Source organism: Rhagoletis pomonella, unplaced genomic scaffold (assembly GCF_013731165.1).
Source record: "Rhagoletis pomonella isolate Grant_MI unplaced genomic scaffold, Rhpom_1.0 Rhpom_scaffold_00002, whole genome shotgun sequence".
NCBI lineage: Eukaryota > Metazoa > Arthropoda > Insecta > Diptera > Tephritidae > Rhagoletis > Rhagoletis pomonella.
In genome coordinates this window covers 23,984,437-23,999,569 of record NW_023458556.1, presented here as the reverse complement: position 1 = coordinate 23,999,569, position 15,133 = coordinate 23,984,437, and the positions used below count along the sequence as shown (strand labels likewise).

Here is a 15,133-nt window from a genome sequence, read left to right as displayed (position 1 = left end):
GCCCAATCTTGAAGTGCTTTCTAGTTATAGTCACAATTGGTTGAAAATTACCTCTAAAACCGTCGTTTAAACATTTTCGAATTGTGTATAGATGTTGCTGCAACATGTTCAATTTGGCATGTTTCGCCTGTTGTTTCACTACACATTTGAAATTAACCCATTCAGGACCAATGTGACGTAGACATCACGACAGCATAGCCCTTCTTTATTGGGCGTAAAAAAAAAAATTGGCTTATGCAAATTTAATTTAAAATCCAACATAATCTCCTCTGAAGCGGTACGATCAAGATTGCGTCAGTTGCAGTTAAGTTTTACTTGTGAATAGACGCGTTGGTGTTAGTTTGGTTTTGTGTGTAAATTGAACACAAGAAAAATGGCGAGAAGGACAAAGGCCAAAAAGTAAGTATATATATTTTTTTTAATTGCGTGCGACTAAAAAAAAAATGTATGTAGTATTACTAAAAAATATCTGTAGACAAATAGTTGGAAATAAAAATTTACAATTTATTGTGTTTTAATAGTGTCTGATTAGGTTTTTTATTGCTGTGACGTACACGTTACGTTGGTCCAAATACCGTGGTAGTATATTGATTTGTTTATATTATTAGATACTTCAAAAATACGGATGAAATGCTAGATTACCTAGAGAGTTTACAAAGTGATGACGAAGATATTGATAAAGTGTACCTAGAGCCACCGGATGAAGGTCAGGTATCCGATGAAGATTCAGGTGAAGAAGACTGCGGCGGCACCATCGAAAATTTAAGCAAGAAGCAGTTGCAAGCGCCATGTGAATTAGTGTGTAATACCAACGACGACGACATACCTGTAGATGATGCACTGAATAACACGGATGACGATATTGCCGATTTAATTGAAGATGTTCTTCAAAATTCTTTTCAAAACATCAGAACAAATTTATTGACAGAATCTCCATCTTCATCAATTCAACGACCACCAGAAATTCTGGAGGCAGAATCAACTACGCGTACGTCTAACAAAACGCCTGATAAGATTTCAGTACGTAGTAGCAACAGAAAGAGACAAAATACTTCGAAACGAAGCGGTCCTCGAGCGAAAATACAAAAAGTGCGGGCACCACAGTTAACTTGGGTTGATAGTATCGCTGGTAAATCAAAACCTTTTTTCCCTGAGCCAAATTACACAGATTGTTCCGGGCTTTTGCCACATCAGCAATTTGACAAATTTATTCATGATGAGGTCCTACAGATGTTATGTGATGAATCCAATGCTTACGCAGTTCAAGTAGAAGGTCAAAATCCCAACATTACCATAAATGAGATGAAGGTGTTTATTGGTATAATGATTGCCACTGGGTACACATCTCGACCAAAAAAAAGAGACTACTGGTGCGAAGATTCAGATATGCTGTGCTCCATGGTTAGCGAAAGCATGCGACGTAATAGGTTCGAGATAATTTTTCGTTATATGCACTTCAAAGATAACAGCTTGGAAGATCGGGAGGATAAAATTTGGAAAATCCGTCCAATTACTGATGCAGTGAAAAAGCAATGCCTCACACATTTTCATCCTGAACAAGATCTATCTTACGATGAGTCTATGGTGGAGTATTACGGTCGACACGGTTGTAAGCAGTTTATTAGGGGGAAACCGTTGCGTTTTGGATACAAAATGTGGTGCCTCAATACGCCCCAAGGATACTTTGTAAATTTTGAGATGTACCAAGGCATTAATCCACGTATACCAGAAGAGTATCCAAAAGTGTACGGAAAGAACCCTGCGCCATTGTTTTCCATGCTTGATGATCTAGATGACGATAAAAGGCAACTAGCATATTGCATATATTTTGATAACTTGTTCACTTCAGTTTCTGTTCTGCTCGGTTTGAAAGAGCGGGGCTACCATGGCACTGGAACAATGCGAGAAATCATGATTCCTAGGTCTTGCCCTTTGCCTGATAAAAAGGCTCTCAAAAAGAAACAACGTGGACACATAGAGAGCATAAAACTGGACGGTGCAGAAATATTCATAACCAAATGGACTGACAACTCTGTTGTTACTGTAGCTTCAACGATTTACGGAAAAAATCCTGTGTCCAAGGTCGGTCGATATTCTCGAGAACACCGCCGAAAAATCGACGTTCCCCGGCCATGTGCGGTAGCCATGTACAATGCTTCAATGGGAGGTACAGATCGAATGGATCAGAACGTAAATGCTTACAGAATTGCCGCTAGGGGGAAAAATGGTGGTGGTCTATATTTACGTGGCTTATAGACGTTTCAATTCAAAATGCTTGGATTATGCATCGGAAAAGCGGTTCAGGTATGACCCAAATAGATTTTCGTCGAGCAATATCCAGACACTATTGTGGTAGTCTTGGCGTTAGAAAGCCACCCGGAGGTTTTCGAAGGCCGAAAAGTGAATCTGAATGCACGAACCAAAGATACGATGGCATCGACCACTTTGTGGAGGTAGTTCCTGGTAATAAACGTCGACGATGCCAAGGTCATAATTGCAATACGGTGTGCATAACGATGTGTGGAAAATGCAATGTAGGCCTGTGTACTAAATGCTTCAAACGCTATCATTTTACAAATGTTAACTAATATTTTTTTTACTCTTCCTTAATTTATTTATCTCGAAATATGAATGTTCCTTTTTTATTTAAGTGAAGTTCCTTTTATTATTTAATAAATAAAAATTGCTTACAAAACCTGAAATGTGAAATACAAATAAAAAAGTCGTTAATACTCCACAATAAAATGTTTGTTTTACGTTTGTAAAAAGTAATCGGTATGAGGACCAACGTGACGTATACGTCACAGGCGCGTTCCAAGCCCCCTGTGAACATTTGTATTTTTTTTTCCAATTTTCATTTAGGAGCTCAAAATTAGTATGTGCTACAAATTTCAACATTTTACGTAAATTTTAAGCGTTCTGTCCTTAATGGGTTAAGCTTTGAAATAAATATAAATATGAAGATGAAGAAATAAATGATAACGATAGAGTCACAAAAAAAAAGAACACAAAAGAGAAGATAAAGACGAAAATGGAGACAATGACAGATACATAAGAATTAGGGTAACTGAAAGGGTAAGAATATTTCTTGAATTTATGAAGTGAAACTTCTTTAGCGGCAGTTGGTTGGTTGGGAGTAAATCGTCAAATTAAAGAGGAATAATGTTTAGCGGTTTGAAAATAAAAACAAAAACAAAGATGCCTAGAGGTACAGGCAAAAACGAAGATCAGAGTAAATTTAAACACTTTAAGGTAAAGGTGAAGAGGAATATGCAAACATAAAGATAAATATGAAGAAAAGGATGAGGATGAAGATCGGTATTTGATCGATATAAAACTCGATATTTTTATCGATATAATAATCGATTTTGCTGTCGATAAAATAATCGATATTGTTATCGAAACTGTTATTGATTAACAACCGCTATTGTAATCGATATACTAATCAATATTGTTATCGATACAATAATGGATATTGTTATCGGTATAATAATCGATTAAATAATTGATTTTGTTATTGATTTAGTCATTTATATTGTTAACGATATGTACAATAATAGATACTGATGATTGTTATATTTATCGATGAATTAATCGATTTTACAATCGTTGTATTTTTCTATATGTTTATGGATATTATCGGTGTTTTTATCGACACAGTTAATAACAGGGTTATCGATATACTAATCGGAACATGGAATGTGATCACATTACATGACAACACATCACATGATATTACATCACATAATATGATATCACATCACACGATATCAACATGACATTATATGATATGACATCACATTATATGGCATGACATCACATGACTTGACATCACATGAAATGACATCGTATGACATGACATAGCATTACATGACGTGGCATCACATGATATGACATCATATGGTATGACATCATATGACATGAAACCAGAAGATATAACAACACATGATATGACATCCTATCGCATCACATAAAATCACGTCATCGCACCTCATCTCATCTACGTGAATAGGAAAAGAAAAGGTTGAAAATCGTCGTTGAAAAATTTCCTTATTTGTGTATGGTTGTTTTTGCAACCTGTTCAATTTAAGCTGTTTCGCATTTTGTTTTACTTCGTATTTGAAATTAATCTTTGAAATAAGGATAAATGTGAAGATGAAGAAACAAGTGATAACGATGAAGACAAAAAAAAGGCAAAAGTGAAGATAAAGACGAAAATTGAGATAAAGGCGAAAATCTAGACAATGAGAAATACATAAGAAGTAGGTTAACAGAGTTGAAATTTTCCGATAGGAATAGAAATAAAATCAGCCATAAAGGTTACTGAAATTTATCGAATCATCGAAGTTTATAATTATCGAAATTTATCCATGCTTATTAAGTTACCGCAACGTATCGAATTATTCAAACTGATCAATGTTTTCTGAGTTGTCGAAATTTATAGACACAGAAACTTAGTTGTCCAAATTTGCGGATAGTTATCGAGCTATAAAAACGAAATTTGTCAAGTTAAAGAAATGTATCAAGTTATCGATATTTATTGAATTATCATTATTTACAGACTTAACGAAATTTATCGAGGTTTCATTCAACTTACAGAGTTATCGATAATTATCGATCTACTGAAATTGGTTGGTTCAACGAAGCGAAGTTTATGGAATTTTCAAAATGTATCGATTTATCGAAATTTGAAGGTTATATAAGCTTATCGATTTATCACTGCTTATTGAATTTAATCGTCTTAACAGAGTGCAACGAGTTATCAAAATGTTTAGATAGTTTTCGAAAAATGTGGAGATGTCAAAAGTAAAAATTTATAAAGGTATCCAAAGTTTTTACATTTTTGAGTTATCGAAAGTTGAAATTCATCGAACTATCGATATGTATCAAATCATTGAAATGTATCGATAAACTTAATGTATCGGGTCAATTCCAAGTCCTGCCGAAGTCCTCCAAAGACCTTCTCAGATAAAAAAAATTTAGTTACGTTTTAGCAGAAGATTTTCCGGTTGGTTAATTTGTACCGTGTAAGTTTTGCTACGTGTTAAGTTAGTAAACCTCTCCAAGGTTCTAAAACTAGAAAAACTGTCGAATTTCGACAGTAACTGGCACTCTAGTTGATATTAATACGTTAACAATTTATATTGAGCTCGAGGCCGTTTTTTAAATAAAAATTTATTGTGGAAAAGCAACAATAATTTGAAAAAATGGTAGAAGTGATAGCTATTTCGGAAATCACCACATTTCCTCATCAGACTTCTTTCAGTAGGATTCGAACCGACGATCCCACTGACTCAGCCAGTTGCCTATGCACCGTGCTAAGTACGCCTTGTAAATTATCGTTTGCTTTTTCCACTATTTTCATTTTTGTTATGCCAACAAAATCAAGCGCAGCTATTCCGCTGCAACTCACTTGATCATGTGGTTGTTGGTATTGTTGGTTTTTGCTAATAATTCTATTTTTAGAATGTTTAACTTTTAGGTGTGCTCGTCCTTAAGTTATTTGTTTTTGTTATTTTTTGGCCTTATAACAAACCTAAAAGTTAAACATTCTAAAAATAGAATTATTAGCAAAAACCAACAATACCAACAACCACATGATCAAGTGAATTGCAGCGGAATAACAACATAAACGTACGCGAACTTGCCGATATATGGTCTTAGGATATCGTCTACACATCTTTGAAAAATTGATGGAGCGTTTTTTAAACCGAACGGCATACGAAGGAATTCGTATTTAGCTCCATATACACTAAAGCCGGTTTTTTCCCTGTCAGACTCTTTAATAAGGACCTGATGGAAGTCAGACTCTAAATCTAAAGTTGTAAACACTTTTGCATTACCTAAATTCTGTATGGTCATAGCTACGTCGGGTATGGGATCTGTAATAGTTTGGGCGTTCAGCATCTGAAAGTCTATAACCATTCTGCGCTTAGGTTTCCATTGTTCGTCGGTACCTTTTCTAGCGACTGTCCAAATGGGTGAGTTATATGGACTTTTGCTGGGTTGGATTCTTTCGTTTTCTGGAAGTTTATTAATTTCTTTGTTAATGAACTCGTTATCCGACAGTGCGTTAGTGCTTTCATTTTTTTGCATAATCTCGTAGATTTCTGCCCTAAATTTTTCACAGATTCACTTTCTTTCTTGGCCCTATATTTATAACTGAGCTTGTACTCGAAAGGTTGATCGCTGCTTTGATTTTTCTAAGTCCCTGTTCACCCAGAAGCATATCAAATTCTTCTAATGCATCTGTTTCAAAAAATGTGATATTAAGTTCTAACAATGTTATTTTTTTTTTTTGATTTGGTTATTGAGTGACCATGAAGAGTTTTTACTTTTATAGGTTTAATTGGAATAGCCTTACCGATATTGCATTTCGTACTAATATAATTATTTGTTGCTCCAGTGTCGATCAGGATGTTTATAAGTTTGCCTGTATCCCTGCAGTGGCGTTGCAGTCACGGCAAATCGTTCATGCGCCTAAAAAAGCACTGCCTGTCTCGTATTCATCGTTGTCATATTCCGGTGTAGACGATTGTAGTTCTTCGTCGCGTGTTTGGTGTACACGTTGTAACTTCGGCTGAGTGTTAAAGTTGCGAGATGAGGGATTTCGCTCTCTCTTCTGTGCATCTCCACGAAATGGATTATTTGGAGGTAACCCTTGCATTTGGCGGTCATGGCTGTTTTGTTGTGCTGCGGAATGATTCCTGTTGTAGTTTGTAGATCGCATGTATTGATGTGACTGATCTACATCCACGGGTTGGTGTTGTTGCCTGGGTGCAGTTTGTGTATATTGGATTTGCACATTAGGTCTGTACCTTCGTGGTTCCTCGTGATGTCTTCTGTTCGGTGGAAGTTGATGCTGCAGTCTATTGTATGGTCTGTGGTGATTGTATTGCGGGACGTTAAATTGTGAGTCCACGTTGTCATGGTATATCGTGCCCGCTATAGCGTAGGCGGTTTATAAATCCTTTGGATTGTGGCTATGTGCCGCTGGTATATTTGCTGTTCAGACCGAGAATGAATGTCCGGACAGCTTCCTGGTTCACATATTCCTGCATAGCTGAGGGATTTCCTGAGTTCTCCATCTTGACTTTAGTGAGTGCAAGATTTAGTGACTTGCTGACTTCACCATGGAGCTCTGCTAACGTCCTTTTACCCTGTTTTATTCTTTTCATTTCTTCGAGTAGCACATAGGGAGGTCTCTGGTCCGCATAAGTGTAATCGAGACGGTTAATTATCGAGTAAAAATTTAACTTGGTATTGTGGTTGATTAAAATGTCAGCTGCCTCTCCTTGAATTTTTGAATGTACAATTGCGAGTGCTGTGTAGTATGTGGGTGTTGTAGCGTAATCCTTAATGTTTTCCATATGGCACGTTTTCTCCATGACCTATAGTTGTTTATATCGCCTGTGAAATTTGGTAGTGTTTTGAATATTTCCAAGTTTATTTGCGATTCATCTCTGATGTTTGGTGTACAGCCTTGGTATTGGTCCGTGACTGTGACGCTAATTCTTGCGTTGTTTTCTAGGGAATTCACTCTTTGTTGGTTGTCGTTAAGTGTTGTTGTTAGGGCAGCGATTTGTGCTTTAAGACTGGCGATTTCTTGTGCAGTCATTTCGGAGTCGATGTTCGACGATGGACGTGATAAGTCGAAAACTTTTTCCGTTTTCATCGTAATTCCAGTGTGGTGTTCGTTGGTTTCTTTTATTCCGTTTTTTTCAGGAATCTGCTTGTCACAGGATTCGATTGCTGTCCGCTTTTTCAGGATCTGCTTTGTGATGATGGAAGTCTTATTTCCCGTGGGATTTTTTTAAAATTTATTCTATTCTGTTTTTCATTGGCTTCAGAAATAGAATAGCCTTTTTGGACCGGTTGAGCCCTCAGTTAATATCGTTTACGCGATATGAGTAAAAAAAAATATATTTTTTTTTGCTACGCCGAGATGCGTGCCTTTTATTGATATTCTTAAGACTGACTCTTTCATAAATCTTAGTGCTACTTATACTGTTGAGATGCGGCGATTGTTATCGCAGTGGATTATTCCGTTGCCAATTGTTTACTGTTTACGACTGTAGATATCTATTTGGGTTGGTTATTGTTCGTTGTAGTGATAGTGCATTTCTCTTCTTCCAGTGTTTGACCGTTGCAGTTCGCGATAATGCATGTCAAAACAAGTTCTATTGTTTTCATGTAGTTTACATAATGTTTACATAATGCATGTCAAAAGAACTTCTATTGTGTTGATGTTTGCTTTTGATGTTGTTTACATGATGCATGTCAAAAAAAGTTCTATTGTGTTGATGTTTGCATGATAATGCATGTTATGATCACGACCCAAGTAGATAGTGAGGCTGTGTCGTTACCTCGTGCGCGCTGTGACAAATGTTGCTGTAAGTAAATAAACGGAAAAAATTAACAAATTTTTTTTTAGAAATATTTTCTTGAATAAATACAGTTTTCGAAAATATAAACAAAATGGAAAACACTCATTGAGAACATATTTTTAATGCAACTTGATTTTTATGTGTAAATTAAGAAAAAATTCTAAATTATAAAAATATTATTTTTTTAAGCTCTAATGTCACTACGCTAACAAAAAAATTTCATCAACTTTCGTCAAGTAAGTTAAGAGAAAATGAGTTTTGAAAAAAATATTGCTTAAAAATATGTTTGCTTATAAAAACTTAAAACATTAAAATTTTAAAAAAAAATTCTCAGAATCCCTTTCACATCTATAAACATCTCTACCCACAAATTTTCACGCAAAAATTCGAACTTGACTGAAATCCGAGGTCTAGTTGAGAAATTTTCACCCATAGATTAAAGTGTTAGGGCCGTTAACTTATCTATTAACGATTTAACTATACTATTACGGCCCTTAACATGCGTCCAGCATGCTGGCCCCATCAAGTGTTGGTGCCAGCCGATTGACCGCGTATGTTCTTGTGGTGTGTTGTTGTTGTTGTTGTAGCGGCTACCCCGCCCAGATCGGTTAGTATCTCAGTCGATGTCGTCAAGCTCATTTAACGGGATACCCAAGAAGCGTGCAGCCTCTATAGGGTATGTCCACAGGTACAGAGGCGTTAGCTGCATTGGGTTTTCCGGGCATACGAAAAGATGATTCGAGTCGTGGGGTGTATTTTCGCATGCCGGACATTCGTTTGGCACATCTGCATCTATTGGGCTATTGTGGTTCGTGTCTCCCGATGCAGAAGAAGCTCTGTCGTGTGATTGTACCGGCTGCTGTTGCGACATCAAAAACGATTTGAAAATTTCTTGCATATGACAGTGCCGTGTTTGTGTTTTTGGACCTCATTTGTAAAGAAATAAATATTGTACCAGCAAGCTGGTATGTTATATGCTTCGAGCCTGATGGTACAAGCTGGTGTCGAGTATTAGTCCTTTTATATATACATATATGTATGTATATTGTGGTTCGTGTCTCCCGAGGCAGAAGAAGCTCCGTCTCATCTATGTCTGTTTGTCGTGTGATTGTACCGGCTGCTGTTGCGACATCAAAAACGATTTGAAAATTTCTTGCACTATATGAGAGAGTGCCGTGTTTGTGTTTTTGGACCTCATTTGTAAAGAAATAAATATTGTACCAGCAAGCTGGTATGTTATATGCTTCGAGCCTGATGGTACAATCACTTGATGGTGGCAACAAGCTGGTGTCGAGTATTTGTCCTTTTATACATACATATATGTATGTAAGTAAAAAATCTTAGCTACCATTTTTAGCCGCAAAGAATGTTTTTAGCTCTTTTTAGCCCTTTTTTAAAAGGAATTTCGCTATCACTAAAAATGACACTGCTCGCGAGCTTCTCGATGATCAATTTAAGGCAGCGTATTTAATTTAGGGTATTTAAACCCTGAACTCTTGAGTTTCTTTCAAACGCAATACTCGTCGCTCTCCAGAATATCAACCATGTGCCTCTCCATTTATTACTTGTACTCACTTTCTTTGCTGGAGCCATCAAACGCATATAATACAAATACACATACATGGAACCATGATACAAAAAAGAAGGTAGTTTCAATAAACAACTTTTGACGGATAATACATTTTTTCAAGTTTCATAAATTGGGAGTATTCTCAACGGCCTTGCCACTTTGATAATATTAAAACAATAAATCGGAATATTTTCTTTCCCACATTTATACCAATTTAATAATATTTCAAATCAAAAATCATCAGTGCTTGGTAATTTTTTTACTTACGTGGTTCGCACCTTTTTTTAAATATATATAAAATGTAAAGGAGATTCATCGTAATTGTTATTTTTATCTATCTAATATATAAAAATCTCGTGTCACGGTGTTAGTGGTCGAACTCCTCCTAAACGACTCGACCGATCTTTATGAATTTTTTTGTGTATATATGGTATGTATGAGAATCGGATGTAAAGTATATTTCATACCGCTAGGTGCAGGGGGCGTGGCACCTCCCAAACAAACCGAATTTTTCACACTGCATATCTCTAGAAGTGTTCATGGTAGAGTACTGGAACTTGGTATGTACAAGATATATAAAATCAGTCGCATAGGCTATTGGAAAAAGGGGCGTGGCACCTCCCACACAAACCGAATTTTCCACACTGAATATCTCCGGAAGTGTTTATGGTACAGGACTCGAACATGGTATGGAGATATATGAAATCAACACCATTCCTTAGAGAAAATTGGCGCTATTTGAAAAGGGGGCGTGGCGCCTTTCAAACGCACTGAAACTATTACGTATCTTTGTATGCATGTACACTTTTGCTAGGTTATTTAAGACGGCAATGGAAGTATGCCTTCTGTCAAACCGTAATATTAGAAGATAAATGCGTCACTGAAAATCATGAACGTGAACTGTTGGTGAAAATGTTGGACCAAAATTTCTCAATACAAAAAATTTATTTTGGGCGAGACGAAGTTCGCCGGGTCTGCTAGTTTTATAATAAAAATCACGAGAGCATTATGTTGTTATTTTTTCATTTTCTTATTTTGAATGCAATGTTTGCGATTTAAAAATCTAATTCTAAAGAATGTTCTATCTAAATAAAACCTATATATAATATTTTGGTCCAAATTTACTTTTAAATTTCTCATTGGATTTTGCAAAAAATTAGGCTTTGTGGCTAGCGTATCACCATTAACTTCAACAAATTTTGAAAATAAAATTTCCGATGTATGCAAAAAACTTGAAGCCGGTTTTCACAGACCGCCCTCCGATAATCAATTAACATAAGTATAAGTTTGGTAACTTTCTTTATGCGTTCTGAAATCTAGTTTTGTCGACCCCATTTTCGAAATTTTGTAGCCGGAAAAATTTTCAAGTCCATCATATTCCATATTTTTGAGTGGACTGATGAAATCTTCTGCTTTAGAAAAAAAATACTACTTCTTGTGATCAGGTAGCATGAATTTGATGAAATGTCTAATTTTATTAAAAGCCAAATGGTTAACAACAACAACGAATGTCATTAAATGGACCTACCTTTTTTGTATCATACATCCGATTAAATTCTTATGCGCACAAACTTTTTTTTGACAATATAATTAACATTAGCACATACATTTTTTCTAATATTGCTTTTAATACGTATGTCTCGATAACTACTTGAAATTGCTCGTAAGAATGGCGATACCCGAGATTATGTCGAGAACATTAAACTCGATTACTCAATTTCCCGGGTATCGAATTGCGAATGTGCGAGCAGAAATCGAAAGCCCTACTTAATATTGGTTAAAAAATACGGATAAGTTGAGAATTTGAGGGTGTTAGAAAATTTTTTAAATCAGTATCATGAATTAGGGTGGTATTATCACTTGCGAGGCGAATGAATTTGGCGAAGCGAATGGATTGGCGGACGCAACTTAAATATGCATTAAGACTGTTCGCTTTTACCAGCTTGTGCAAGTTCTTTGCATCACGGACACTTTTAATACCTTCTCTGCCTTTTAATTCGCTTCGCCAAACCGTTCGCTTCGTCAAAATCATTCGCTTCGCAAGTGATAATACCACCCTTAATCGTCCAGTTGTACAAGCTGTACTAAGTCACTTAAAAAGTTCATGCATTTTTTTTTTTTGTAACACCGTGTTATTATTTCTTTAACTTTTAGTTTAGATTTATTTGTAAAACCACAGGGTTTTAACAAGACATCATCGAATCGACGTTCATTAGTACTAACGTATGTAAAATAAGGTTAGTACTCTGGGGCTAGAGAAGAATAAAATTGAATCTGTATAACAGCTTAAAAAAATTGCGAATCCGCTAAAAACCGGCAGCTGCTAGATCCAATTTTGTCCGTTTAAACGCAATTGAATCCGGAAAACAGGAAACTTGCAAGACTGGTCCATGCATTCATGCAGATGTGTAAAAGATAAGCCACTATACTTTAATGTTTTTTTTTTTTTATTTTACTTTTGCAGGAAAGTATTACCAAATTGGGTACTCAATTCCCAAATGGCAGCAAGGGGTATAATTCAGCTTCGCCACACAAATTTTATTTCATTTGCTATCGAAATTCTTTATGAGGATAGGAGCCAGCTTGGAAACCCAATTTTCATAAAAGACATCTCTTTACAAAGTGGTCGAATTCCATCAGGTATGTATTTTGAATAGATATAATCTAGTAATTAATTGGGATGTGCACGTAAAAAGTACATCGATGGTTTTTTGATGCAATGCATCGTTTTGCGAATTATCAGTTAACAAAAAACATCGATGTTCGATTAATCGTATTTCTTGTACTTTAAAAAAAAAAATTTAAGAAAACAAGCTTTTTAATAAGGTTCAGTGTATTAATTTTATTTTTTAAATGTGTCAATATTTTTGTTTTAAGCTTTGTAAAAATATAATTTTGTTCACTCGTTTAGCCTATAGTCTGCGCTGATGCAAAATGACGCCTTTGAAGGAGGCCTTTCGGAACGCACCGAACTGGCTACCATAATAAAGTATTTGTACGCTATATTGTATAATTTTGGAGGCTGCATTTTGTAATCGGCTCATATTTCTAGAGGGTTCTCATTAAACCGACTTACCGGACTTCGCATAGAAATTGATAGCTCATCGTAAACGCTTCCTTCAGCCTTATTTGTTTTTACATTTTGGTGAATTATCCATTTAGTGGTCAGAAGTATCAGAATCGGGCTTTTCAAACTTGTCGTCTGGTATATCTCTTGCAAGTTATGGGCATCGATGTGTGAAACTATCGATTTTTCAATATTTTTGCCAATAAAAGATCGATAGTATCGATACTATTGGGTTTTCTTGGGAATTATAATTTTTTGTTTAAAATTGAACTCTGATCAATTAAAAATATTATAATTTTTTAACAAATTACATTTATTACTTAAATGTGATCCATTAATTAATTTTAAGTAAATATGTATTAATAAGGCCATTGCCAATTCATTGACTTATATTTAAGGTCACATAATTAGGCCAATTCTTAATACTCCCGGGGAGTTTGTTCTCCGGGAATTTGTTTCTCCCGAGAAAGAAATCCCCCAATAATTAACTCCCAGGAGTAGCATTATTTTTTGTTGGAACATTTTGGTACAACACTTTCACCAACTATTCACTTAACAACTACCAGTGGAACATTTATCTGCTCTAATTATGGGTTTTTGGTTGTCAGATGGCATATCTTCTATTGCCATTTTAAATAACCTAATCAAAGCGTTGTGTCTTTGACGAAGTTCTTGTACTTTTACAATGATCTGGCGTTTCATAGCAAAGTTAGTCGCCCATTGGTGATCAATTTCGATATCAAAGTTTCCAATGAAATAAATTTTAATAACTTCCTTCTCTTCATTTACTGTCTTGAACAATGATCTGGTTCGGTGTTGAATCTGTACAGCATAGTTGGTGTCAAGTTCAAAATGAGTGATTATCGTTGGTTCACATAAATCCAGTATACAAAGACTTATTTGAGATGCAATCCTTTAACTGCCTAATCATTCCATTTGTTGGCATTCATCAAGAATTGTCCTTATTCTGGTAATTCGCCATAAAGTTATGAGCGCAGGGGTTCTGGTGGGTCAGAGTTAACTGTAGTAATTTGACTATAACTCCTGCAGAACTCAATCCCGTTGTCTCATGACGCATCGCAAACTTAGCAAATGACATCAGATGGACAAATCGTAACTCACAGAAGTTCGATATACTCAATGTTGCGGCATGAAACTTGACAAAATTGTAAATTCTTTTCGATTTACACTGCACCAGTTGAGAGGACTTTCAGTTGTATTTCTTTTTTTATTGCGGTGCAATAATTCTTTTTCGGGAATTGCATCGGGGCTGCAAATGTCGGATGTATCCTCCTGACTTCCATCTTCACAATCTTGCATCATGGCAAGATCGTTGTTAAAAAAGATACCCCGTTTTTTATAATAATTTGAATTATGGAATCACGGACGATAAAGGTCTCAGATTTGCTTAGTTCCCGGGTGACTTCTTGGAAAGGTTCGCCTATGATGAATACCTTGTAATTAGTTTTTTTTTATTAGTTAGCTGAACTCGGCTTTTCCTAGATAAAGGCAGTCACAATTAATTACTCACCGCTGTTGATACCATAAGCCATCAAATCCGTTTTGTTGTTCCATTCCATGCGCTCAATGTGTTTTGATATATTTTTTTAAGGCGAATGAACGCAAATTTTCAACATATGTATCGTTAATACTATTTCACATTTTCGCTGAAATGCAAAAAACCACAACTAACTAAAGTTTTGTATTGCCGAAAATGATGTGGGGACTTATGATTCGAGGAAATGCATCATTATCAATCAAAAAGTTAATTTTGGATTTTTGGTTAGTTACGGCTTTTTGTATTCCAACGACGATGTGAGTTAAGCCCTTTCCATACTCTTTAATTTTAATTTGTGAACTTGGCTGTCGACTTATTTACATATCATTTCATCTTTATTCCGATGCGTTCTAATTTTGACAATTTACACAAAATTAAAATAAATGTTTTTGTTTTCGAGCTGAAAGACTAATAAAAGGAAACATAGAACTTAAGAATAATAAGTTTTATGAGAAAGAAATAATTACACTTTTCTAAGAAAAAGTAGAAAAAAAACTAGCGAAGATCCAGTTTTTTCAACAGACCTTTGACAAATAATATTCGATAGTTAC

General features: G+C 35.5%; 2 protein-coding genes across 4 annotated transcripts in view; both read left to right on the top strand.

The window, feature by feature from the left end:
* The window catches only part of LOC118733322 (D-2-hydroxyglutarate dehydrogenase, mitochondrial-like), a 468,040-nt gene that overhangs the window by 200,597 nt on the left and 252,310 nt on the right, over positions 1-15,133 (top strand). The window lies entirely within an intron of this gene.
* The window catches only part of LOC118733321, a 259,753-nt gene that overhangs the window by 98,161 nt on the left and 146,459 nt on the right, over positions 1-15,133 (top strand). For both annotated transcript variants that reach the window (XM_036462677.1, XM_036462676.1), the window contains one exon: positions 12,422-12,597. In XM_036462677.1, the coding sequence (XP_036318570.1) occupies positions 12,422-12,597 (176 nt within the window). The remainder of the gene's footprint in view (positions 1-12,421; positions 12,598-15,133) is intronic.